General features: G+C 41.0%; 1 protein-coding gene and 1 long non-coding RNA gene across 4 annotated transcripts in view; one reads left to right on the top strand and one right to left on the bottom strand.

Annotated features, from left to right (window-relative positions):
* AOX1 (aldehyde oxidase 1) overlaps window positions 1-27,839 on the top strand; it is a 71,323-nt gene that overhangs the window by 24,084 nt on the left and 19,400 nt on the right. Inside the window, exons 13-25 of the mRNA XM_033112007.1 lie at window positions 197-306; window positions 1,759-1,943; window positions 2,889-3,051; window positions 4,726-4,818; window positions 6,322-6,491; window positions 6,840-6,966; window positions 9,267-9,389; window positions 12,901-12,997; window positions 17,607-17,731; window positions 19,497-19,630; window positions 20,566-20,653; window positions 25,002-25,088; window positions 25,920-26,111. Coding sequence (XP_032967898.1) covers window positions 197-306; window positions 1,759-1,943; window positions 2,889-3,051; window positions 4,726-4,818; window positions 6,322-6,491; window positions 6,840-6,966; window positions 9,267-9,389; window positions 12,901-12,997; window positions 17,607-17,731; window positions 19,497-19,630; window positions 20,566-20,653; window positions 25,002-25,088; window positions 25,920-26,111 — 1,694 coding nt within the window. The remainder of the gene's footprint in view (window positions 1-196; window positions 307-1,758; window positions 1,944-2,888; window positions 3,052-4,725; window positions 4,819-6,321; window positions 6,492-6,839; window positions 6,967-9,266; window positions 9,390-12,900; window positions 12,998-17,606; window positions 17,732-19,496; window positions 19,631-20,565; window positions 20,654-25,001; window positions 25,089-25,919; window positions 26,112-27,839) is intronic.
* On the bottom strand, window positions 2,885-27,727 carry LOC117025798 (uncharacterized). 3 transcript variants are annotated; one of them, XR_004423656.1, is made up of 6 exons: window positions 26,972-27,727; window positions 25,959-26,103; window positions 20,541-20,590; window positions 7,394-7,514; window positions 3,393-3,526; window positions 2,885-3,021 (listed from the first exon to the last, which is right to left on the bottom strand). It is a non-coding gene; the product is annotated as an uncharacterized LOC117025798 (long non-coding RNA). The 3 variants fall into 3 exon arrangements; XR_004423657.1 differs by having other exon boundaries at window positions 2,894-3,021; window positions 3,440-3,526; XR_004423658.1 differs by lacking the exon at window positions 3,393-3,526 and having other exon boundaries at window positions 2,892-3,021.

Raw genomic sequence — 27,839 nt, 5'->3', positions numbered from 1 at the left:
AAACAAACAAAAGTGGAACCTAGATGGGAAGAAACCTTGCAAAGTACCATTATGGGGTGAAAGATTTGTTAAGCACAGAAAGAACAGTTCTTTTCCCAGTGTTTCCTTGGGGTTTTGGTAGAATTATTTCCCAAGTTTTGGGAATTTGATTGCTTAATAGAACAGATTCCAAGGAAAGTGTCATTTCTTTCCGCAGAAGGAGAACGACAGATTCCTTTAAATGAGCAGTTTCTCAGAAAGTGCCCCAGTGCAGATCTTAAGCCTGAAGAAATCTTGATCTCAGTGACTATCCCCTACTCAAGGAAGGTGAGAATATCCTATCAATTTCTTGTTTTTACCTGTGAGCCTACAGCTTGTTAATTCCCACATCTAGTAGGTTACGTAAAGGTATTGAGTGTTTACAGGGGAGATTTACGAGGACCAGTAGTCCCCCGCTTACCTATGGTTTCACTTTCTGCAGTTTCAGTTACCCGTGATCAACCATGGTCCAAAAAGACTTAGTGGAAAATTGAAAAAAACAACAACAATTCATAAGTTTTAAATTGCATGTTGTTCTGAGTAGCATGATGAAATCTCGCGCTGTCCAGCTTTGTCCCTGCTGGGACGTGAATCATCCCTTTGTCCAGTATATCCACACTGTATATGCTCCGATACATTAGTCACCTCATAGCCATCTCAGTTATCAGACTGACTATCATGGTGTCTCAGAGCTTCTGCTCAATAACTCCTTATTTTATATACGGACAGCCTGAAGCACAAGAGTAGTGATGCTGGCATTTCGGATATGCCAAAAAGAAGCCAGATAGTGCTTCCATTAAATGAAAAGGTGGAAGCTCTCGACTTAATAAGGAAAGAAAAAAAATCATGCGCTGAGGTTGCTAAGATCTACAGTAACTACAGTATTACTTTTTAATGGATGCTACACACTCTTCTGTCATTTCTGGAATCAGGACACCTTTGTCTCTGCCCCTCCTCCTAACTCTTCATCGCCCCCAGCCCCCAACTCTAAAGTTACTTCCTCACTGATTTTTAAAAGTTCTTTGTGCCATGAGGCTTTTCCCTAAATAAGACTTGAAAATATATCTCTCTACCTTATATCTTGGAGTTTGAAAGAGGCTAAAACTAACACATTTGCAATAGAACTTAGTGGGAAAAAGGTCTTTGGAGTTAGAGTCAAGACTGAATCCTGGTTTCAAAATCTGCTGTGACCCTGAACTAACTGCTGACTCACTCTGAGCCTTTGATTCCTTATCTATGAAATGGGAATTATCAAGCCTGCCTTGGAGTGTATATTAGTCCACTAGGGCTGCCATAGCAAAGAACCACAGACTAGGTGGCTAAGCAACAGACATTTATTTTTTCATGGTTCTGGAGGCTAGAAATCTGTTATCAAGATGTCAGCATGGTAGGTTTCTTCTGAGGCCTCTCTCCTTGGCTTGTGGATGGCCATCTTCTCCTTGTGTCTTCACATGACTCCCCTCTGTTCATGTCTGTGTTCAAATTTTCTCTTCTTATGAGGACACCGCCATGTTGGGTTAGTGCCCATCCTAATGACCTTATTGTAACTTAATTGCTTCTTTAAATATCTCTATCTCCAAATGCAGTCACATTCTGAGGTACTGGGAGTTAGGACTTTAACCTATCAATTTTGGGGGGACACAATTCAACCCAGAACAGAGAGTATGACAAGGATGTATGAGGCAACATAAGTAAACTCCCTAGAAACTCAGTGCGTTTCTACTTAACTTGTGCTTTCAGTGGGAATTTGTGTCAGCCTTCCGACAAGCTCAGAGGCAACAGAATGCGCTCGCAGTTGTCAATTCAGGAATGAGAGTCTTTTTTGGAGAAGGGGATGGCATCATTAGAGAGTTGTCCATCTCGTACGGAGGCGTCGGTCCAACCACCATCTGTGCAAAGAATTCCTGCCAGAAACTCGTTGGAAGGTATGGCATCATGTCCTTAGACTCCAAGTAATGGAGTAGTTCTTTTAGTGATGACATGCTACTACAAGAAAAATCCTTGCTATGTTTTTGTTTAATGGCATGGAATTCCAATAAGATTTCATAATTATTTCGATATGTCTTGGTTTTAGTAAATTCTGAAGTTGGAATCGTATAGTCTGTGTATATGTGCATGTGTGTATATGTGTGTGTGTGAGAGAGAGGCTATATCCCAATGGCACATAGATACAGTAAGCAAAATGAGTAGACTTGCATGCCTTGTTGTGAGAAAATAATTTGCCATGATGAAAAACAGGTTATGGGAATTTGTTTTATAATAAATTGCTAAATGCATTTGCTTCCCTGACTTTTTATTTCTATAGGTAATGCTAATGGCCAGTATTTCTTGAGTACATACTAGGTACCAGTTACTATATCATAAAGAATAGAGAGTAATAGTTAAAAACACAAACTCCGTTGAGCCAGGCTGCCTGGGTCCAAATATCAGTTCAAGCCCTATTAGTTATGTGATCTCAGCTTACTTAACATTATGATACCTCTGTTTCCTTATCTATCAAAGGGGGACAATCATCCTCACCTTATAGGGCAGTTGAGAGGATTAAATGAGTGAATACATATAAGGAATTTAAAACAAAACCTGGCTTGCAGTAAACATTCTAGTGATATAAAGGTCAGTTACTCCTGGGCTAAGGACTTAATACAGGTTGTCATTTCTTTTTTGTGACCATTCCATGGGGGGAGTTCTACCATTATTCCCCATTTACAGATGAGGAAGTGGTAGGCCAGACACCTTGAGAGTGGTGGACACTCTGGAGCTTGTACATCGAATGTCCTGCATAAGTTGTAGCTATTTGTCTTACACACTAGTTGAGCCTGTGAGTTAGTGAGTCCTGTCAGGCTAGGAGTCTTCTGTTTTGACTCTCACAGGCCCTGGAATGAAGAGATGCTGGATGCAGCTTGCAGGCTGGTTCTGCACGAAGTCTCCCTTCCAGGCTCAGCTCCGGGTGGGAAGGTGGAGTTCAAGAGGACTCTCATCATCAGCTTCCTCTTCAAGTTTTACCTGGAAGTGTCACAGATTTTGAAGAGGATGGTAAATGGAACTGACCATGTATTAGCTTTCCCAGTCTTAGGGGTTATGGGGAGACCCAAAATGGAGGTGACGACCCCCTGCCAAATAGCTGTAGAATAGAAAAGAAAACCCAAATTAGAAACACGTGCACTTGCTGGGAATACTTCAGGCTGTCTGTTGATGGCTTGTAAGTTTGGGGAAGGATTGCAAGTAGAGCACAGAGTTGTACAGGACTTTGTTGAACACCCCTCAGTTATTTTGTTTCTGACCCAATGTTTGTCCAGGCAGTGTGCAGAAAACTTGGTAAGGGTTTGAATGTATTTTCTCTCAGTAAAGCACTTCCTCCCCTGGTTGAGGGTTACCTTCGTGCATTCGGCTTGCTTCTCTGATTCAGCTTCATTTCTCTCACCTATGAGATGATGATGATGGCAGCCACTCCAGAAGGTTGTTGTGAAATGGGCCATTGCAGGAGAAGGGCTTAGTACAGTCCCCAGTGCTACAAAGGAACATGATAAAGACTGCCTAACACTAGTCTTAATAATAGTAGTCATCATCCAGCCATTTTTTTTTTTTTTTTTTTTTTGCCTTCTCTCCCTTATGACAAACAATTAGTTACAAGATTGTTGGCTGGGGAGGACACAACTAAAAGAATGTCTCTGAATAAATTTGCTAAGGGAACTTGAGCCACATAGGCCTCGTTCATCCCATGCTACAACCAACTGTCCAGACGAGAAGCCAAGACCATTCATCACATGGTATAGAAATTAGTGTGATCACTGCCAATAAGAGGCACAAAGTTCTCTCCTATTGCTTCTGAGGATATCTTCTCTTACACGTGGGGAAAACTAAGAACCAGAACAGTTGTATCGAATTTTTGAGACTAGAAACTTGACATCATGTATAAGTGACATATTGTCACCAGGTAATCAAAAGAGAGAAAAGATAATGCCCATTGTAGACTCCTCCAAGTAATAGTAAACTAATACAATTTCTTGGGTAAATCAAGTGATATAACTTAAAGCTTCCACCTTGTCGTCTCATACTTTCAATTCACCTTACTCTCTTCATTATTCCTCTACTCTTAAAAATAATAGCCTTAGTTGGCTTTAATTTTGTATTACAATTTTTTTAAATATAAAAGATAACCATCAAGTGTATTATTTAAAGCATTGTATAAAGACCCAAATTACCCATTTTTCTACATTCTAAGACGTGTGCTTCCTCCTATGGGGCGGTGGGCGGGATGCGGCCTCTGCATTTTCTTTTCTCCCGGGTTGGCCAGGTGGTACCGCGCAGAGTTTTAATCACATGCGCAATGGTGTGCTTTTGACTTTTTCCTGGCTTCAACAATTCTGTTCCTTTCCATTTTATTTATTTAGCTTCCCTCTTCCTGTTTGATTGGTTTGTAAGTCCTCAAATGATTTAGGAAAGCATGTGAGAGAATCCTAAGAACACAGAGATGCTGGAAATCAGTGATCTGCTACATCCACTTGGCTCTTCCTATTGTGTGGACCTTCTAGAACGTGTGTCCCGGGGGTCCAGGAGCTGCTTGTACCTCCAGAGTTCTGAACAAGATGAGTACTTAATAAATGTTAGGCTTCAGAATAGAGCTGCTTGTTAAGAACCGTGCTAGTAGCCTCCCTTCCAAGACCATTCGGGCATGTTTTAAACATCTGCAATGGTTCTACTTTTCAGGACCCTGTTCACTATCCTAGCCTTGCAGACAAGTATGAGAGTGCTGTAGAAGATCTTCCTTCCAGACGTCACTGGAGTACATTTAAATACCAGGTTAGTGGCTTTTTTTTTTTTTAATTCAAAGGGCCTGGGACCTAACTCCTACACCTGGACATTCCCAGTCTTCTCTCAGTGATTCTCAGTGATCTCCTGTTCTGGTGAGCTCACAGCTTTCTTTAGTGTTAAACTTCAAAATCAAAGAATTGTGACTAAAAACTAAGTTAACAATGGTAATTTCTTTTTTAACATCTGTCTTGATCTTTAAGGCCCCGTGTTTTGTTCTGTGGTCTCGTACCATCGACATGAATAAGGTGGCGAGCGTGCCACATACTTCTGCCCTTGGCAGCGTCAGTCAGAGCACAGGGCTCAGATGACCCATGAACTACAGTGTGGGGCAACAGATGGGGCAGGAAGGGGAGACCTCCATAGCTTTTTCCAGGCCTCACCTTGGCCGACCTACTGTAAGCTTCTCACCCCCAAGTCTTCCAGAGAAAGCCTCCAGGAGCCCGGCCTCAGCCCTAGTCCCAAACATTGACCCCATGACTGGTGGATGGGGTCGCCTGCACAACGTAGCAGGCAGCCCCTCAAGCAGGGCTCCAGACCCAGAGCCTCCTTCTTCTTTTAGAAAGTAATTGGATGGCTGCTTGGCTGGCAGTTTTCCTGGAATTTCCATTTCCCACACTCCCTCGGTAACCGTCACCTGAGACTCTGAGCTTGGCTTATCATGTCTCTTAACCCCTTCTTTCTTCATGCCTTCAGTTCTTCTTCCACCAATAACCAACCAACTAGGAAAACTAACAAATCTCTCATTTGAAATACTGAGGGTGACGTCATGTTTCTTAATTTCTACTTTGGTGAATGAAACCTATTTAAGGTATTTACAGAACCAATAGCAAGAAATTCTACCCCATGAGTCTCTAAGAAAGAATAACATTAGTGAATCATTATTCAAAATGCATCTCCCTTAGGCTTCTTTCTTTATCAGGAGTGTCTAAGTTAAGAGTTTTACCAATTATTTCTTAGACTTCTTCACTCAAAATAGAATTATTTCTTAGACTTCTTCACTCAAAATAGAACAAAAAATGGGCTCCCTGGTTGAATACATACTCCAATAGTTTTTATAAACAGTCATGATATCATCATGCTTTTCTGCAAAAATATTTGTGCCACACTTAGATGCAAACAGTAAAATAATTTAGATACTAAAATTTAAAGAAATATATGAGCATTAGCAAGAAAACATAATTTCACATTACCAGAAAGAAAGATTTATATTCATTTACTTATACAAATGGAATTTGCATTTGAAATGTTTGTGGTCTATATGCAAAAAAGTAGGAAAAAAATAAGAACAGCGTCATGCCTATACATTCATCCCCGTTTCCCTGTTGAATTATTGAAATAGGCTAATTGTCCTAGTGTTAGTATTAATAGTGACAATTTCCATTTTCAAAAGGGTTCTGGTTTGGATGTAAGTTATATAGCTACCCTCTTATGGGGGATGATTATAACCATACTATGATTATAAACATAGTGTGTTGGTTATTGATTAAACAGAATGGAGAAACAAAGAAGCTTTCTCAAGACCCGATTGGCCGGCCCATCATGCATCTGTCGGGTATTAAGCATGCCACAGGTGAAGCCATCTACTGTGACGACATGCCTGCCGTGCACGGGGAACTTTTCTTGGCTTTTGTAACAAGTACAAGAGCTCATGCTAAGATTGTGTAAGTGGTAATGTTCTTACCCAAGAGACATTAGCGATTACCTTTTCATCTAAGTCCCATTAGCAAAAAGTAATGGTATGAGGAGGGTAAGCTCTTTGTTGGCGATATTCAATGCAGATGAGAGGTGAAATGGGATCAAAATGTGGGATTTACTACAGTTTGTGCCTCCATCTAATAACATCATTGTCCCAGGAATTTCTTCCCAGTTGTGTATGAGAGAACTATGGAAGGATTCTTGGACATATCTTTCTTCTCTCATATATCTGATTCTTCAGTTAAGCCCATTCTCCTGGGTCTTTGGGCTGTGGGGCTGCTCTGAGGAGCCCTGCTCTGTGTGTTCTCATCCAGGTCTATTGAACTGTCAGAAGCTCTCAGCCTGCCAGGCGTGGTGGACATCATGACTGAAGAACATCTTCATGGCGTAAACTCCTACTGCTTTATAACCCAAACTGAGAAAATTCTGGACTCAGCTGAGGTACTGCATTTTTGCATTCTGTTTCTCCATTAAAGGCACTTCATATTTTCTTAAAGATAAGATCGCATTTGGAACATTATGAAGGATTCCAATATTCTATGAATGCTTAATATAAAACATTATATTCTAAGGGTGAATGAATTCAAATATATTTATTTTCCACATAAGTAAAAAAGTTGACCAGTTATATAAAAGATACTTGATTGTTTTACATTTTCCTGTAGTAAGATACCGTGCTACTAGCAGTATGCAACAACAAAGGAGAACAGAATGATAACTTGTGTTTACTAATATCTCTCCTGAGACTCTCTTGCTGTTGCCTCAGTCAGTGCTTCCAAAGTCCAAGTCCAGTTTCAAGTGGTGTCTCCACCATGAAGCCTTTCCATATTCTTTAATCCAGGAGTTCTCTCTCCCTCTCTGAACTCACCTTTACTCATCCATTCATACTGCCATGTATTCCACAGATATTTTTAAGTGAGCACTGACGATGGCCGGTCGCTGCAGCTGAACAAGACCCGTGTGGTCTTTCCCCTCACAGAGCTTCAAGTCTAGAGGAAAAGACAAAATGGACCTTTAATGCACTTTCTACCTTGTATTAAGCTTACGTATTTTTATATCTTACGTATTTCCCCTACCTAGTAAAAGTCCTTGAGTGAGGCCCCATGTCTGATTCATCAGTATATTCCATACGCTCCTTCCCATGGAGCAGGATAAATGAGTAGAGGAACAGCTGACATTGTTGCCATTTGCACATTTCAAATGATTAAGACTTCGGCTACTGTATCCTCAGTTATCAGAAAATGCTGCAAAGGCATTGCAGCAGGTTCTGCGCAGAACTCAGGCTTCTCAGTTCAGTGTTCACCCAAAAGAGCTTCATCATTTGAAACAGTCCCTACCTCTGGCTCTTGCTGGCAGATTTAGTGGATAAACATGAAAATTTGATGATTGAGAGTCTCAAGTCAAGTTTGAAACTCCCCCACAGCGTCTTGGGGTGGCATTGGCAAAAGACAACGAGAATTATGGCCTTTGCATACATGTTAACTAAACAAGTAAAGCCATTCCTGTTTGTACGATAGTCCCTGCTCTCTGAGGTGTGGGTATGTGGATTACGAGCTTCTGGGGGCCGTGCCTGTGTGCCAGGTCACGGGCAAAACCAGCAAGAATGGAGAACAGGGGTGATGTGAATGATTGCCTTTGTGAGTTTAATTTCTTTTTTAACATTTGTCCATAGCATGTTGTGCCTTTTAAAATTCTTTCCATTGTAGAAATTTTAAGCGTACACAAAAATAGAGATTCAGCAATTATCAACGTTTTGCCATTCTTGTTTCATTTATCTCCCCACTGCCCCCATCGACCCACACCCAACAAAAACCCTTGCGTGAGTGTGTGTGTGTATGTGTGTGAATGTAAGTATGAGTGTGTATGTGCCGGTTTTAACATTTTTTACTACTACATTTTCCTAATGATAAAACTACTATATGCTCATTGTAAAAAAGCCCCTATAGTCCAATGTAGATTTTCAAAATGAGTGGTTACGTTTTAACTGTGATCAAGGTATAAGGTAGGAAAGAACTAAACAGTCATGGTGACTTTTTCCAGTCCTGATTATTTTACCTTTCTGGAGCCTTCGTTTTATTCTTCTCCCATCAACTTTCTGCCCTGGTCCCTTTGTGAACTCCTTGGGTCGCCTACCTGCCTGCAAGTGAAACACGAATGCTCTGTGCTTGGTCACACCTTGGCTAGCCCAATTTCTTGTCCATCCCTAAGAGCCTGTGCTCCACCACAGTGGGGGCACAGATTTGCTCAATGGCAGGGTTGTATTATTCCTCTCTCCCTCCTTCATCTCTGGCTGAGCTGGGCTGTGACTTCCGGGCCTTCCCAGTCCATGAAAGCAGAAGCCACCTGTCAGAATGGCTCTGTTCATGGTGTGGCAGCCACAGGCCAAGCTGTGGGACTGGCTCTGCGAGGCTACTTGGCCTTCAAGCGGCCCTGTCGGTTGGGCCTGGAGCCCCAGTCTGCTGTGCAGGAGGCAGCATCACTCCTGCCCCTCTTCGGCCACCACTGCCAGTGATACAGCAAAAAGACCTGAATTTCCACAGTGCCTGGGACAGCAGGCCGACTCTGACAAACGCACTTGCCTCCTGAAGCATTTGTTACCCACAGCACTGCAGTGGGGACACATATGAAGGGCTCGTTTATTGTGTGTCTAGCTCTGTGCTAGGAGGGAGGAGAAAAATGGATGAGAGGAGAGGACCTGGTACCTGCCCTCCTTGAGAACAAAGGCCTTTGCTGTGTTGTAGGTATTTTGCGTCGGTCAGATAGTCTGTGCCGTGATTGCGGATTCTGAGATTCATGCAAAGCGAGCTGCAAAGCGAGTGAAGATTGTTTACCAGGATTTGGAGCCAGTGATCCTAACAATTGAGGTAATGAGTTCAAGGGTGGTGCCAGAAAAACAGATGTCAGTGGTGTCATCCTAAAATGCTTTAGACTACAATAATAGGAAAGAAAACCTGACTCGAAGTGACTTCCGAACCACAGGGGCTTTATTGGCCCAAAACCTTTATCAGTTTTAGCAAGAAACCTGATTTCCTGCCTCACCTCTCTGCTGCTTACTGTACAGGCTTTATTTCCTGTAGTGACAGGATGGCAGCCAGGAGCTTCTAGTTCCTATCCAAGAAGCAAAAGAGAACAGCATTGTCTCACCATTCCATGAGTCCTGAAATCCAGCCGCCTCAGACCACTCAGTCACATGTCCAATTCTGCATTAATGACTAGCCAGAGGAATGGAGGAGCTGTTGGTTACTGCCAGGGAGTCAGATTACTTTGAAGTACATGGGCTTTTATGGGGGAGTGGGGGAGACCCAAACAGAAATCTGAGCATTGTTTGGAAGGGGACAGGTGAGAAGAATGATGGATGGGCAACCAACAATGTCCAGGAGAGGGGACACACCCTATAACCCTGTATCGCAGGTGCTTGAATCACATCATTTCGTTCAACGTCACTTGTTATAACGTTAATGGGATGCTTAGGAACTTAACCCTTGTTTCTGTCAATTAGCCTATAGTAAAATTGGTTTTGTTATATGTCATTTGGCCACAGGTCCAAGAACCTGTCCATGTTAGGTGAGAACTTACTGTATTCACCTTCACCCAGACTCTCTCAGGCACACAGTGAGAACCAACAAGGTGTTCTGGGAAGCAAATATTGGAGACACCATTTTTACATAGATCCTTTAATGCGTATCGTAAATGAGTATGAGAAATCGATCCTGTGATGCCTACAGATATTTTGGCAACTTAAACAAGTTGGAGAATTGCGTTTCCTATCCTGTTGTTTAAAAAGGAGTTTGAAATGTATGGAAGTTTTAAGATTCATCTCCATGTAATGACAGAGTCTTCCTCTGCATAAGTATCATTGGTTCTTATAATTTACGAAGTAGTAAAAGCATAAAAGTTGGGAAAGCAGCAATGAGTAGATTAGATTCAGCATATACAGACTCCATGTACTCTGGGAACACAATATTGTCTTCACAGCATAATGAGTAAGTTGTTCTCTAGGCAGCTAGCTTGCCTTGAGGCAGAAGATGAAGAAATGACTTGGCCAAGGTTAGTGCCTCCTGGAGAACTGGGCCTCTAGTGTGTCTCCTCTCATGATGCTTTATGCCCAGGAGCTCAGCGTTTGTTTCTGGACAATGTCCTCAGTGTTCTAAAATTAAAATAAAATCATATCAAGAAGAAAAAATATAGGAGTTCAGTTGGAGTCAGAGGGTGATTAGGCCTTCTCAATTTTCCTGGCCAGTTTCAGATTCAAATATTCTGTTCCCTTCTCAGACCCTTTCCATTCCTATGTTGCCTGCTATGCTTCCTTACTATAATATATTCCTTCTCCAACATTTTGTTTTAGAGTTAGAATTACTTCTTTATAAGAAATCATTTAGGTGATGTTTCATCAAAAATTCTGTTTGCAATCCTTTGCCCAATACCAGTGGTTAGATAGCATCCCTTCCTTGGCTCTGCCTTCCAGCCAAATAAAATTCCTAATAAGCAAATTGATACGACTCTCTTCCCGCCCTCCCCAACTGCTCTCAGTGGATCTCTAATTGTCTGCCAGAGAATACCAGCATCAAATGCCAAACTTTGACATTGTGGAGTAGAACTGCCTCATGTTTTTATCAGGTTAAGCTCTCCAAGCTCAATCAACTAGATCAAAGTGGATTGAATCCATTTATTTATAGCAAGGACATATGCCAGCCCCCTACACACTGGCATTCTTTTATCACTTCCCTGACCAGGAAATTAGCCCAAAGTCACTCAAAGACAAAGCAGCAAGTGAAGCAGAAAAAGATTAAACTTTTTAAAACAAGGTTTGTGAAACTTAACTTCTGTTTCCTACCTGGAATATCTGAGTCTTAGATTAATAATAAAATCACCTGAATTGATTCCAGTAGAAAGTGTGTCACCAGTCAAAATAGGATAAGAACAAATGTATCTCTGTCACTACTCTCTGAGGTTTAACCTAGCTTGTGCTTTTTAGAGTTTTTAATACATAGTTTGAATGGGAAAACTCTTGGTTCAAGGGGTCAAGCTGATGACCACGGGGAGAGAAATACACTCTCGACCAGAATCTCTCATCTATCATCATGACCAAAGTGACCATAGCCAACACCTACACAGAGGTCACTGGATGGTTACATAGTTCTAAGCAGGTTTCATACATCAACTCACTAAATGCTCACAACAGTCCTATGAAATAAAAAATAGTTATTATCCCCATTCTAATGAGGAAACTGAAAGATGGGGTTACCCAAGGTCACACAGCTGGTCAGTAATAGAGTTGTCAACAAACACTCTATCAAAGAACCTGGGCCCCACAATGGCTAAAAACAAACCAGCCCACTTTCTGAATGGAGAAAATGGCAGGGACACCACAGAACATCTCTGTAAGGTATGTTGACAGGTCTAGACGCTACTGCTGGTCAGAAGGAACCAGGGTTAGGAGAATTCCCCACTGCCAACAAGCTGGAACTTCATGGACAGACAATAACCCATGGTAGATAGTGCTTGCAAGAGCTGGCATGTCACATTGGCCAGTGAACACAGGGATCACAGCAAAATAAATTCTGAAGGATAGGTAAGACAACCAGCCTAGATTATCATAGCTGCATCCCTGATTCTGTGTTCCCACTAGTGTACCCCTCCGCTGGGCACAGGGAAAGCCAGTAAGAGCCGGTGTATAAGTGGATTTGTGGTGCCCACACTGGACTTGTAATGGAATCTGGGACCAGGACTGGATGTCCCAAGGGCTCATCCCCCCAAAGCAGAAGCGTGGGGCCGGCGGGTAGGGCCTTCACAATCCTCATTATTAGAGTCTTCACCTCGCATTGACCGGGCACTGAATACATGTCATGTAAGCTCTTTACGCATCTCATTTCATTTTATCCTCTCCACAACCCTATCGGAGCTATGTGTCCAACTACACCTCCATTTGACAAATGAAGCTCAGAGAGGTGAAGTCATAGACCACAGTCAAACAGCTGCTAAGTGGAGTAAATGGACATAACTCCGACTGGGTCCAGAGTTCAAGCTCTGTGTGGCCCTGGCTGCATAAAATGGGTTGTGGAATGAAGAGCATAATCTGCCTGGAAAATAGTAGTGCCATTCTGGGGCCACCTAGGGGCCAGGTTTTTTCTGAGCATACTGTTTCTTTTGACTCAATTAGGACATTTGTATTTGCTCTGTGGGGAGTCTCTGAAGCCTGGTTCTTAGCTCAACCCATGGGGTCTTGCCGAAAGCGCCTGGGATGCCAGAGCAAAAGGACACATGCTGCCCAGACTCGAACGACGCCCCCACTGACCCACGGCCCATGGTGTGTGTCTGTTGCCATAGGGCTGGATGGTATGCCCCAGTAACCTCACTTTTCTGTTTTCTTTCTAGGAAGCCATACAACACAATTCCTTCTATGAGCAAGAAAGGAAACTGGAATGTGGAAATGTTGATGAAGCATTTAAAGTGGTTGATCAAATTCTTGAAGGTAAACTATTTGGACAAAAAAATAATGATGAGAGGGGACGCAGCCCTGGAAGTCTTCTAAGCCTGTCTAGTTTTATGCTGCCTTTGCCTTCTAGAAATCAGCCTAGGAGGGTGTGCTCCTCGGGGGCAGGCCCCTCATTCACAGATGTGTTTTTCTTTGTTTCGTGTGTGTGTGTGTGTGTGTGTGTGTGTGTGTGTGTAAAGAGCACAGCAGGGAGCCAAAGCCCCCCGTGCAGAGACCACTTGCCCCGAGAGGAAACTGGAATATGGAAATGTTGATGAAGCATTTAAATTGGCTGATCAAATTCTTGAAGGTAAAACTATCTGGAAAAAATGAAGAGAGGGGAAGCAGTTGGGGCCCTGGTCGTTACATAGAGGTTGTCTCTTTTCCTGCTCACAGCCACCCTGCAGGTTGGGAAACTGAGGCCCAGAGGGGTTAAGGAACATGACTTCAGTCATACAACAGTTCCATACGTTTATGGCATCTCGCAGACGTGTTGCGGGTTTGCTTCTAGGCCACCGCACTAACGCGAGTCATCATCTTTTTGCTGGTGGAGGGTCTTGCCTTCAATTTGTAGAACAACACAACCTCTGTGAAGGGCGGTAAAGTGAAGCACACACAAAAGAGCTGTGCCTGTACATGGATAAAATAATACCGTCTCGAAGAGCCACTGTGAAGATTGTAAGACATAATACACCTGTACTTGGCCCATAGTAACAGGTCCACAACTGCGAGCAATAATTATTATTAGGTTTAGGTGTTTCTGTTGTTTTTCTCTAGAATAGGTTGTCTGTTACTGAGCTAATGCACTGGCAGGCGTGCATTTATCGAACCCAGTGTTGCCCAGTTTTTCACACTGTAAGATGCTTAGGAGACCTGCCTGGAGATTCCTGTGCTCCTTTCTTGGGATTCTGGAGTTGGAGGATCCAGGGTATCTGTTTGTTTGACCAGTTTTAAGATTCTGGATTAGTAAAATGGCAAATGCTCAAAGGTTGAGTTTGTTTTGGGGAACGAGGAAGAGAGAGCATTTTTATCATAGAGAATCCATCCATGGTGTGAAAATCTTGAAATTATCAATATTTAGGGAGAGTTCTTCCATTTGTGCCATAATATGTCCTAGCCTCTGTTCTTGCCACAATATGTTTTTATGTGAGAATTTAATTATGGTATTTTTCTCTTCACATCTTATTGAATTATTTAATTCAGTTTGGTAATTTATTCAGTCTGTCTCTTACTTGAATTTTAACTGGCTACTTGCATCATACCCTGTTAAAAAGGATAAAGCCAATTAATTAACAGGAAGCTTTAAAAGGGACACATATACTGCTTTTAAGTTTTCATTCTCTTAACTCACTGGTTTGAGGGTTGTTTTTTTTCTTACTCTGCAATTGTCATTTTGATTAAGATTTTTGACTACTTGTTTCACTGTGAGATATTTGGAGTTAAGAATTACAATAGCACTTTATCTGCCTGTTAGGATAATAAGTGCTCCAAAAAAAAAAATTAAAAGATACAGTATGTGGAGCATTACATCAAGTCTTAGACTGCGTTCTTGAAAGGAGTGGTGTTATTGGTTGTTTTCCCGGCTGGGAAGATTTCAGCCCTACCTAAGCCTGGTTTCATAGCTCTAGAGGGGCGTTAGAGAACACTGTTTATGAATGAGCCAGCTGAAGCCAGAGAGGCCTGTGGTTGACCAGGAATCACATCTGTCCAAGTTTCCCAACTCTGAAGTTAGCACATTCTCTCCTCTACATGAAGCTGCTTCTCATTTATCTCTTTAAAATTCTATTAGCTGGGATGGGCTTTGCACTGGAGAAGTAGCAGGCAATCTGTCTAGTGGGATTTGCAAGAGACCTGGAATTGAGATTATCTTCCCGCAACCTGTCCTGTTGGGCATAGTACAGATAAATTGCTTCATATCTTAATGGCTTTACCATCTTTAAGGGCCTCTTCTTAAAATGTAAATATGCCGGGAGGAATCACTCCTACACCCTCACTGGGATAACATTTTATCTCAAGGATTAGTTCCAGCTTAGAGAGCTGAGAGCACCACGCTCGGGTGAGGAGAGGGCAGCGTGGTGCAGGGCTGTGGGGTGGGCAGCACGAGGGGACAGGGCTCTAGAGCTTTGCCTTCCGCACGGGTTTAAACAGAAACAGCTGTCTCACATGTTTTAGCTCTGTGTTTTTTAAATGAAGTAGATGTTTAACCAAATAAATTCTTAGGGATTATCATTAATACTAATAATATTAATGTAATAGTTGTATTCTGTTTTTTCTTAACCTCTGGTTTTAATTTTTTTCCTGCCTTGCAATGGGTTACTTGAACATTTTTTTTAGAATTCCACTTTGATTTATCTGTAGTGGGTTTTATTTTGGGGGAGAGGGAGCAGTTTTATACATTTATTTCGCAATCAGAAGTTAGTTCTCATCCACATTAACTGTTTGTAGATTTGTGAAAGTGGTGACAAGTACATAAATAGGTAACCAACATACAGAGCTTATTTGGTGAATCTTCATCCTGATTATATTTTCTGGACAACTTCACCCAAATGCAGCATGGGGCATTTCTTATTCCTTTGGCCCAGACATACTCTCATTTATAATTGTCTTTATAATGTTCTTTGCATACATTGAAAACCACATAAAGCAATGCTGTAATTTTGCTTCAAACAGAATTTGGAAAACTCAAGGGGAAAAGAAAGTGTATTGTGTTTGCCTGTATTTTTATTCTCTCCATTGCTCTCTTGCCTTCCTGATGTTCCAAGGTCTTTTTAAAATCATTTCCTATCTGTTTCAAGAACTTCCCTTAGCCATTCATTATTTTAGGATAAGTTTGTTGAAGACAAATTCTCTTACTTTCCCTTCATCTGAGAATGTATTGATTTCTTTTTCATTCTAGAAGGATATTTTCACTGGGTAGAATTCTGAGTTGACAGGTCTTTTAGCACTTGAAGAAAGATGTACAAGTTCCTCTGGCTTTCATGACTTCTGACAAGAAATCTGCCGCCATCTGAATGAAGTATTTTCCCTTATAAATGAGGTAGTGTTTTTTCTCTTTACTTTCAATATGTTTTCTTTGTGTTTAGTTTTCAGCAGTTTGACTGTGATGTGTCTTGGCATGGATTTCTTTGGTTTATCTTCTTTGGGATTTACTCTGCTTCTTGAATCTGTAGGTTTATGTGTTTTACTAAGTTTGAGAATTTTTCAACTATTATTTCTTTAAATGCTTGACTTCAATGACGCAAATTTTAAGTCTTTTATTGTAGTCACATAGGTTCCTGAGGCTCTGTTCATTTTCTTTCAGTCTATATTCTCTCTGTTGTTCAGGTTGGGAAATTTCTGTTGTTCTTTATTCTTGTTCATGGATAATTTCCTCTGTTTTCTCTATTATGTTGTTGAGCTCGTCCATTGAGCCTCTTATATTTTAGCTATTGTATTTCTTAGTTCTAAAATTTCCATTTGGTTCTTTCTATATCTTCTGTTTCTTTGTTGAGATTGTCTATTTTTTTCATTTATTTTAAGTATTTATGTCAATGCTCATTGAAGCATTTTTATGACGGCTACTTTAAAATCTTTGTCAGATAATTTCAGGATCTGTGTCATCTCAGGGTTGGCTTCTGTTGATTGTCTTTCCTCATTCAAGTTGAGTTCTTGGAATGATGAGTGATTTCCGGTTGTATCCTGGTCATTTGGAGTATTATGTTGTAAGACTGGATCTTATTTAAATCTTCTACTTTACCAAAGCTCCTCTGACCCTGTGTTGGTGGAGGGAAACAGGGTGATGCTTCATTATTGCTAAGTGGAGGGTGGAAGCCCAGGTTTCTGCATGATCTCCACTGACACCACCCCAGCAGAGGGTTTGGGGTACCTCATTATAACCTGATCAGGGCAGAAGCCTAGACTCTCCACTCAACTTTTGCAGATAAAGATTGTTCTGCAGTTTTTTCTGTATTATTTGGCTGGAGTGGAATCGTTTTTGTATAAAAGCTTTCTGTCTTTCTAGGCTTCCCCTTTCCTCATCCTTTAGCTAGAGAAAGTAGGTTTTTCTTGGGGATTTTTTTCTGTTTTTGCCTGCTAGTGGTTTTGGGTTTCTGGTATCTCTGGCATCCAGTATGGGCTCTATGAAGCAAACGACAACTACAAAACCCGCTGAACTCATCATTGTGTCTTTCCTTAAGTCCCAAAGTCCCTAACTGGTCTGCCTTTTCCTCTTTACCTTTCAGAGTCTTCTTATGTTTCTTTTATGTATAATGCCCAGGATTTTTAAATATACTTAGCAGAAGGACAGGGAGAAGTGTATCAATACCATCTTGTCTTGGAACTGGAAGTCTCCCTGCCATACTATTTTGACTCTAGAGAGTTACACACCTTTCCTTAGGACTCTGATCTATTGTATTGGTAGACATGACAGATTCCTCTACAGAACTCTACTTCAAATCTGCAGGTATAATGAAAGCTAAAGATGGTTGTTTGTGGCTCTTCACCAGACAGCCTGCTGCCCCAGCAGAAGCACTGTCAGTGGAATTTCTCCATAATGAGATAACAGCTGAAGGATGCTACCTGTCCTATGTGACAGCCTTCTTGATTCTCATGTATTTTCCTCTAACAGGTGAAACACATATGGGAGGTCAAGAACATTTTTATATGGAAACCCAAAGCATGCTTGCTGTGCCCAGAGCAGAGGATCAAGAAATGGATATTTATGTGTCCGCACAGGGTCCCACATTCATCCAGGTAACACCGGACCATTGTGAAGGAGATGTGGCTAAGTGGTTTCTACCAGCAAACTATACCAAGAACATTAGAGACAAAAATGTCATTTTAGAAACTGAAGGGATTTGGAATACTAATATCCATGTCCATTTGGTTACTAATAGCCATACAATTTTAAAGCTTTTAAGTTAGTATTACAAAAGTAGAGTTCTGTTTGTGGATGTATAACTTTAAAACAGTTATGGAATTAGCAGGTCTTTTTTTGCTATACTCTTGATACTGTTAAGAATACAAAAGAAGTGATGACCAGCACGTAAGCTGTTGAATGATAATAAAGGAAAGTTGTTAAGAGAATAACTCCTAAGAGTTCTCATCACAAGGAGAAATTGTTTTTCTTTCTACTGTACCTATATGAGATGATGGATGTTAACTAAACATGTTGTGGTAATCATTTCACAATATATGTAAATCAAACCATATGCTTTCTTTGCACCTTAAACTTATGCAGTAATAAAGGACCAGGAAAAGGGAGGCTAGCAAAACAGAAAGCTTCTGTAGAAAAACTACTCTACTCTAGCCAAGCGCTACACAAAAAAATTGCAGACTAATATATTTATTTCTCAATAAAACTGGCAAAAGAAAAGAAGCCTATGAGACCCAAATCACATGAAGCACTTAGGAAACCATATTGGGCAGAATACAACCTAGTAGAAATCAGCTAAGTCAGAATTTACACATGTGGGAAAATTAAAAGAACATAGGGCCACTAAGAGCTAGAGTCATCCAGAAAGTGCCATGAAAATGAAGTCTTAAGTTTGGATTTATACTGAGAGTGAGGTTTTTCTAGATGGTGAGAAGATACGCCATTTCCAGACAATTCCACACAAAGATAAAATGCACTCCTTCTTTCCTCCCTCCCTCTCTCCCTTCCTTCCTTCATCTGTCCCATCTGCAAACACTCATTGCCTGTAGCACGCATGGAGGAAAGGAGAGATGGTACACCCAAGCTGGGATGGAGGATGCACTTAGGGGTGGCTAGTTTAAGCATCAGGGTGAAAGTAAGAGAAACAAAGCAGACGGGTCTTGATTCAGTAGGTCATGAGGAGCCAGTATTGCTACCAGAGCAAGTAGGAATGTGGAAAGGTGGAGAATGAGGACTTTAGAAGGTGGAACACTAAGAAGGGTCACACAAACTTTATTCCAGTCCTGTTTTGCTCGTCACTTCATCTCTCTTGGGCTCCCCATCTATAAAAATGAGTTGTTAAGACTAAATGACCTCTTAAAACTAGGGTGACAAGAAAGAGCATGACCTACAACCAGGGAAGACCCACTGGCCAACTGTAGCAGTAATCCAAATGGGAGGTGAGATATATGCATTCTCCAGTGGAGAACAGTAGAGTACAGAGGAAAAACCCGATCTGAGAGAGGTTTGGAAGGCCACAAAACCTCACTGCTTCAGGAAACAATCCCTAGGGATTCGTGTGGAAAAGATGTTTTGGGTGTAGCTCATGAGGAAAAAAATTTTTTTAATTATTAGCACAGAAATGCCTCATTGCTATTGAAAGGATTACTCAACATTGATGAGTTTTGGCAGTGTCATTATAACCAAATACCACTGAGATCATCATGGATGCATGCCTAAGTTATTGGAAATCATCCCATTAAACTGTGTAAAACCACACAGTTTGTGTATCATGTACAACATTATGGAATCAAAATGTGTAAAGGCTGTCCCACTCCCTTGCAGCTTATGGGTCAAATTAATAAGAACTGTCGTCATTCACAGGACATAGTTGCTTCAGTCTTGAAGCTCCCAGCTAACAAGGTCATGTGTCATGTAAAGCGTGTTGGCGGGTCATTCGGGGGGAAGACGTTAAAAACTGGCATCATGGCAGCCATCACAGCATTTGCCGCTAATAAGTAAGTGAAGAAAATCTCCTAAATAGGTTAAAAATAAAATGAGGTTGTGCTGAATATTAGCAATATTGGAATTAAGGACGAAGACACTGGGTCAAGATTATTTAAAGTCACATGTAATATAAACACATAATATAAACGCAAACAAGTTACCAGCTTATTACAACTTTTTTTATCTTATCTTGTCAACCTACATAATATAAGAACCAAAACGAGAATCAATGACTGAAAAGAATTAAAAAACAGTGAATATACTATAGTACTTGGAGAGGAGACAGAAATAGGTCTTGAAGGGGTGGAGGTTACTTGTCCTTAGCGTGTGTGTGTGTCTGTGTGTGCGTGTGTGTGTGTGTGTGTGTGTGTGTGTATTCCCTTGATTTAAATGGAGATTTTGCTTTTGTTATGCTTACCTTTATTTATATTACCATTTTCCTTCTAGAATTTCAAAATATTACCATAGGAAATTGTCTTTGGAGCAGGCACACCCATAAGGCTTCATTTCTTTGCTCAGTAATATAGGCCAGTTCCTCTCTCCCATGGTACAAAAAGCCCTTGATTCCAGACCTGTCCTATCTGGGAGCACTTGGCAGTCAGACACCACCTGAGTTCCTCCATTTGTAACCAGTCTATAATGTGGCATATCTGCCTATAGCAGAGGTTGTTATCACAGTGGGAAATACCCAGAAAACAATACTCTGGAGACTCTGGCACCCATGAGCCTCTCTCCCATAAGTAGAGAATGCCAGGCATTGTGCCAAAGGGAGGGGAAGCCACTGTATATGCTTCAGATCTACACGGCCTGGACTTAGGGAGTAGTTGTGTTGTTCTCTAATGTGTGTGGATGCCACTCAAGCTGTCACTAGGGGTTACATAAACCCCAGATAAGACTTACTTGGTAAAAGAGTTTACTTACATCTCTTGCTTTTTTTCTGTCTTAGACATGGCCGTGCAGTCCGCTGCATTCTGGAACGAGGAGAAGACATGTTGATAACTGGAGGTCGCCACCCTTATCTTGGAAAGTACAAAGTGAGTCGAAGGAGGGCAGAGGAGGATTCATGTTGTAAATATAACATTCCATACATGCAGAGGGCAGCATTTGGCTACTCTCGAGTGGGGAATGACAATGAGCAAATCAACAAACTGCATCTGTTTAACTTTCTATTTCTTGTGCTAATTGTTTGATTACTGTCTGGTTTAATTAGGCTTTTCTGCTTTGCTCAAAAATGTCAGTTTGTGAAAACGTGCTACTGGTATTAGCTGCTACAGAGTGAATAACTGGAAAACATATGAGTAAATAGGTCCTTGAAAATAGATCTGATAACCATACCGTCCCACATATAAAAGAGGTAAAAATAGAATAATTCCTATAACAACAGTGTTATATGAAATTATAATTATTTGACAACAGGTTCCTTATTTTTAAGTGTACCAAGTGTATTTTTATAAAACTCTGTCCCAAAAATTCCTGAAAAATTTTCCATAGCTGAAAGTAATTATTCTTTTGCTTTCTAAGAAATAAGTTTACTTGTCAGAGTGGGCTAAAGACTCTAACAAACAACTGAAAACTCTCAAGGACTTAAACCTTTATTGTGTTCATTTTTGCTCAAGTAACAGCCCAATGTAATCTGGCTGGGGGACAGGGGAGAGGAAAGGGCCATAAGAGGAGACGACTGCCCCACAAAATCATTCAGGGACTCGGCCTTTTTCCATCTTAGGGCCACCATCGTCTCCTTGGACTGTACTGTCAAATATGGAAGCCAGTAGGTACATATGTCTATATTTAAATTTAAATGTACTAAATTAAATACAATTAAAAATTCAGTTTTACAGTTGTGTTAGCTGTATTTTAAGTGCTCAGTAATCACATGCAGCTAATGAATGCCTGCCATATTCTATATCCAGATATAGAACAGCACAGAAGTTTCTATTGGATAGTACTGCCCTAGGTACTCTGACTCCTCCACTGGGTCTTCTGCAGTGGGCAGCAGACAAGGGAAGAAAGGGAGCACAGAGTGTCATGTGGGTGGTGTTTTAGGTACCAGGCCTGTAAGTGGTGAACCTTACTTTTATCTGCCTATTATTGGCCAGAACTTTGCCATCTAACTGCAAGGGAGGCTGGGAAATGTAGTCTTCCTGTGTGCCTAAGATGAAGGACAACAGGATTTGTTGAACACCTAGCATGGTTTCCACCACAAGTGGTGTACCTGCATACATATTTTTAGAAGATAATGAATGTATCTACTTCAATTCACATTCACCCTAGGCTATTATTTGAATTGAGTTTAGTTCAACAAAGATTTATTAGAGTGAACTTTGTCCTGAAGGAGATTACATTTTAGTGGTTGAGGACGAAATAAGACTCACGCGTATGAAGTCATTATGAAAACATAATAATTTCAGGTTAAAAGATGAGGCACATATAGTAAACTATAGGGAGAGAGAGGAACATGAGTTGAAGTGTTTACAGGAGACTTCTTCAAAAAGGTGAAACATAAGTAACCTTCAAGAATGAATAGGCAGAAAGAAGGCATACCAAGTGGTAGGAATAGTAAGAGCAAAAATGCAGAGGTGGGATGAACATTGCATGTTTGATGGGGGCAGGAGTAAAGGGAGAAGGGGAATTAGAGCACAGAGTGGAAAATAAGATTGTTTGGGTTAGGTGATGCCAGGCTGAGAGGGGCCTGAGAATCCCAGGATGGAGGTTTAAACTTGATCTAATCAGAAAGAGTGAGACTGAGTAGATCCTGGAGCAGTCAAGTGTCATAACCAAACATGGGTTCACTGGGGAGAGTGTTATCATGGCACTGGGCAGGATGGCCGAGGGAGGCGAGAGGATGGAGGAAGCGGACCACCAGGAGGCAGCTGATACATTCAAATATGAAGCAGTTGAGGTCTGAACTATGATAGAAGGATATAGAAAAAGAGATGAGTCCAGGAGCCATTATTAAAATTTGGTGACAAACTTGGCAAAATACAATGCAGAGTAAAACCACACACATGACTTGGAGGTTTCTAGTAGAAAGAGCCAAGTTGGGAGAAGGAACCAATCTGGAGGGGCAGTGATGAGTTTGTTTGTGTAAGTGTTGGGGAGGAAGTGTCTACTTAAACAGGACATTTAAGTAGAAATGTCCTTCACCAATGAGACTTCATTGAAAGGACTGACTTATAATTACAGACGCCATCAGCATAGTGGAGATTAAAACTATGAGAAAATAGTGTTTTCTGATGGAGGGTAGTGTGAGGACAGAAGAGATATTAACAATATTTATAATAGTAATATCAATAATTTACATTTAGGGTACTTGCTATGTTTCAGTAACTTGCCTATGATTTTCCATGCATTACCTTACTTCCTGCTGTTTCACAGATAGGTTATAGAGCTTGCCTAAGATTTCAGAGCAGGTTGGGTGGCAGAGCCAGGACTCAAAGTCAAATGGCTGGAATTCATAGTCCATGCCCTTAACTACTAACTACTTCGGTTTGAATTTGGTTCTGTTCAACAAAAATCATTAAAGTGAAATTTAATGAGTTCAGAGATATTGAAAAGTGTGCAGACCGAAAACAGTAATATTGGATACGTCTTAAAAACATTAAAAGATATTTATTTACAATACCTCCAACAGCACCAAATATGCCAAGGAGCTTTGACTGAATTGGACCCTGTGAAAAAAATGTGCAGAGTACTGTATGAGCACGCCACGAGATCTGAAGATTAGGAGAAGATCAGTGGCTTTAGGGGAGAAGGTTTTGGTAGAGATGTGAGAGAATAGGAGGCAGAATTCAAGGACTTATGGCAAGAACGAGAGGTCAAGAAATACTCGTATACAGTTGATTTGCTTTAGGAGGAGAAAAAATAATTGATTGAACAGTAGTGATGGATTAAATAGGAGGGTTTTTTGTTTGTTCGTTTTGCTTTCATATCTTTCTCTATCCTTGCTTTTTTTCATTATTATTTTCAGTTGTGGCAAAATACACATAACATAAAATTTACCATCTTAACCATTTTTAAGTGTATATTTTGATGGCATTAAGTATTCACATTATTGTGTAATCATCACAACCATCCAACTCTGGAATTCTTTTCATCTTGTAAAACTGAAGCCCTGCATCCATTAAGTGATAGTTCCTCATTCCTTCATCCACCAAACAACCCCTGGAGAAACCACCATTCTACTTTCTGTCGCTATGAATCTGACTACTCATATAAATGGAATCACATGGTATTTGTACTTTTGTGACTGGCCTATGTCCCTTAACATAAAGTCCTCAAAGTTCATCCATATTATAACATGTGTCAGAAGCTTCTTCCTTTCAAAGGTGGAAGACTATTCCATAGTATGTATATGCCACATTTTGTTTATCCACTCGTCTGTTGATGGATATTACTACCCCGTGGCTATTGTGTACAATACTGCTATGAACACAGGTGTACAAATATCTCTTTGAGACCCGGCCTTCAATTCTTTTGGATAAATACCCAGATGTGAGATTGCTGGATCATATGATAGTTTTGGTTTTAATTTTTTGAGGAACTGCAGTAGTGTTTTCCATAGCAGCTACACCATTTTACATTCCCACCAATGGGGCACAAAGGTTCCAATTTCTCCACATGCTCACCAACATTTATTATTTTCTGTTTCTGTTTTTTTTTTTTTTTTATAGCAGCCATCCTAATGGATGTGAGGTCGTATCTTGTGGTTTTGATTTGTTTTTCCCTAATGATTAGTGATGTTGAACATCTTTTCATGTGCTTTTGGACATTTGTACATCTTCTTTGAAGAAATGTCTATTCAAGTCCTATGTCTACATTTTTTTAAATTTTTTTATTAGTTTCAGGTGCACAAAACAATGTAATAGTTAGACATTTATCATTTATATCCCTCACACTGTGTCAACCCCCCCATCTACTATCCCTCTGACATCGCACAGAGCCATTATATTTCCACTGTCTCTATTCCTAATGCTGTACTCCACTTTTTGTAACTATATATATACATATACCTATGTCTACTTTTTAATCTGTTGTTTGGTTTTTTGTTGTTGTTGAGTTGAAGGAGTTCTTTATACATTTTGAATATTAACCCCTTAACAGATCTATGATTTGCAAATATTTTATGCCATTCTCTGGGTTGTCTTTTCACTCTGTTGATTGTGTCTTTTGATACATGGAAGTTTCAAATTTTGATGGAGTCCAATTTATCTATTCTTTCTTTTTTGTTGCTTGTGCTTTTTTGGTGTCATATCCGAGAATTCATGGCCAAACCCAATGCCATGAAGCATTTTGGCTATGTGTGAAGGATTCACAATTGAGAAAGCAAACTTTGAAGAGACTTGGCCCCCAACATCAGAATCAAAGGTCAATCTCTTTCCCCAGGTTGGGTTCATGAACGATGGCAGAATCTTGGCCCTGGATATGCAGTATTATAGCAATGGAGGCAGCACGCTGGATGAGTCAGTACTTGTAAGTGTTTTAAGAAACAAGTTCCTATTCTGGAAAGTGTTGCATAAAATGATTTAATTAAGAAAATTTTCAATAGTTCAATAACATTTAATAATAAAAGCCTAAAGGCCCTCATTGTAGGGATAACCACGTGTTACTGGTGCCCCCAAAGTGAACCCAAAGATATTGGCTCAGTCTGCATCTGTGTGTTATCTCCATGTTTCCTATACTTACAGTTTTTTTCCCAGATGTAAGCATGAGACACAACCTCAGACCTAGTGATATTTTGGATTGGATAGTTCTTTGTTATAATTCTCTCTTGTGCGTTGTAGGATATTTGGCAGTATTCTTGGCCTCTACCCAGCAGATGTCAGTACTACCCTCCAGTCTTAACAACCAAAAATGTCTCCAAACATTGCCAAATGTCCCAGAGGCAAAGAGGGCAAAATTGCCCCTGGATGAGAACCAATGCATTAGACCAAATGACAAAACTTTTTTTTTTTTCTGTTTTCTAGTATATTATATTCATTACATTTGGTAGAATGTAATTTCTAGGATATTATATTTGTTACATTTGGTGTTTGGGTCCTATGAATGCTTCAGAGGCTTTTAGAAATGCTTGAAACCTGGAAAAAATGCATTAGCTTTAAAATGTGAAAATAAAAAAATGATTTCAAAAGAAAAATTATTCAAATCCTTAACATTGAATTTGAGATCTGGGTCTATTTTAGCATGTTCGATGTGATGCAGCGGGGCAGTCACTTCTGGCCTGGTTTTAGTCTGAGCTCTCAGGATGGGAACACAGGTACAGAAGGACGAGGGTCTCATGACATCAACTCTGGATTTCCCCAGGTGTTAGAAACAGGACTTCTGAAAATGGAAAATGCTTACCAGTTTCCCAACCTGCGCTGCCGGGCAAGGGTGTGCAGAACCAACCTTCCATCCAACACAGCTCTGCGTGGGTTTGGCTTTCCTCAGACGGGGCTGATCACCGAATCCTGTATCACAAAAGTTGCAGCCATGTGTGGGTTGTCCCCTGAGAAGGTAACAGTAAATTAGTCTCGTATACAAAAGATACAGAATTTTAGAGGTGGGCGGGCCACTGGGAGTCATTCATGTTGAGGAACTTGAGATCCATAGGGGCTCAATGCTGTGCCCGAAGTAACCCAGTGAACTAGTTAATACAGAGCCTAGACTCCAAAGTTCAGTGACCCTTGTCTTACTCAGGCTCCTTCTCAAAAATCCTGGTGACACGAAGATATTGAAGAGTGAGCAGAGGATTCTAACTTGTTTAGTGGAAGTCTCCATTGGTTGGGGGGTATACCTGCTCCCCACAAGTTCTGTCACACCTTTCTTTCCCCTGCTTACTTAACATCTCAGGCAAGTGTCCTAAAATTTCTGTCACTTTAGTCACTAAAATGGTCTCCTTTCAGTTAAGTCTCAGTCCCTTTAAGTCTCAGTGTCACTTTAGTCACTAAAATGGTCTCCTTCAGTTATTAACAAGCTCTGTTCCCTTCCTGTACCTCTTCTGCCTAGGACCCTGAAGTGGAATTAGGGTGGGGGGACTCTGTGCTCTCTTACCCCTTCTCCTCCCCTGTGCCTTCTGCTGGCAGGAAGTGTTGGGAGGAAGTGGAGGGCCAGAGGAAACAGACAGCATCTCCCCATGTGACTTTTCCCAGTGAACACTCTGTCATCCACTTGGTTAGATGTAGCCACTTTTCAAGTATGTTGTCTATGGGCTCCGTTTCTGCCAGCTCTCTCAGAAATCAACAGTCCCCTGTAAGGGGGGTTAAACCTCCAACTGACCCTCAGCTGGCACCTCATGCAGCATTCCCCTTATGTCCACACCTCTTTGCCCCGTGCTGCAGCAGTCCATGGAAAGCCCCAGTCCCCAATTCATCTACCTGCTTTCCCCTCAGCGTGAAATCTGTGGCCACAGGCAGGAGCCATCTGCTTCATCTCTTGAACTTGTGGGTGGTCCTTGTGCCTCCTTTCCTGGCCATCTCACCACAGCCTCTCTCCCAGATGCTCAGTCACATTTGGTAGCACTAGGGAGGAGAATCAGACAATCACCTCCTTTCATCCCCAGGGAAGTTGGAGGAGAGAATAGCCACCCTTAAAAACACCGCCTTCCTCAAAATGGCACAGCTTGCTAATTTCTAGTCATCTTTTTATAATGATCTGGGGATTGTTTTCTTAGGTGGGTGAGGAGAGTATCTGTTTGTAATGGCCCCGGTCAGCTTGAGAAAATGGGCTGGCCTCAACTGCCGAGTTTTCTCAAGTTAGAATGTGAGGTATTTGACCTTTTGTTCTCAGCCGGGGACCTTAGTTGCCAATTTGGGGAATACAGGAAGACTTCTACTCAGTACTTCAGACATCCTGGGCTGGAATCTTTTAGTTTGTTCTTCATCTTAGTTATGAGTTCTATTTAAACACAGTTTCATTTTTTTCGTGTTTGGAAGTAAGTGATCTTATCTTGCCATAGCATCCAAATAATCCAATTCGTGTAGCCTGGAAATTAAATTCAGGATTACCTTTCAATAGTATTCACAAAGGCATCTAGAATTAAGAGTCTGCAGTGTACCCGGGCTGTGTTGAGTTATATAAGAAACAGGAGGAACGGATTCCTTCCTTTGAACTTACACAAGAGCAGCATGAAAAGCATGTGAGTATGAACGTTTGACAGAAGCTCCCAGTAGAAGAGTGTTATGCATTGGGAAAGGCTTCCACAAGGTAGGAGTTGAACTCGGTTTGGGCCTTACAGGAGGAACA

This window comes from Rhinolophus ferrumequinum, chromosome 8 (assembly GCF_004115265.2).
Source record: "Rhinolophus ferrumequinum isolate MPI-CBG mRhiFer1 chromosome 8, mRhiFer1_v1.p, whole genome shotgun sequence".
In the NCBI taxonomy this organism is placed as follows: Eukaryota; Metazoa; Chordata; class Mammalia; order Chiroptera; family Rhinolophidae; genus Rhinolophus; species Rhinolophus ferrumequinum.
This window is presented reverse-complemented; position numbering and strand designations above follow the sequence as displayed.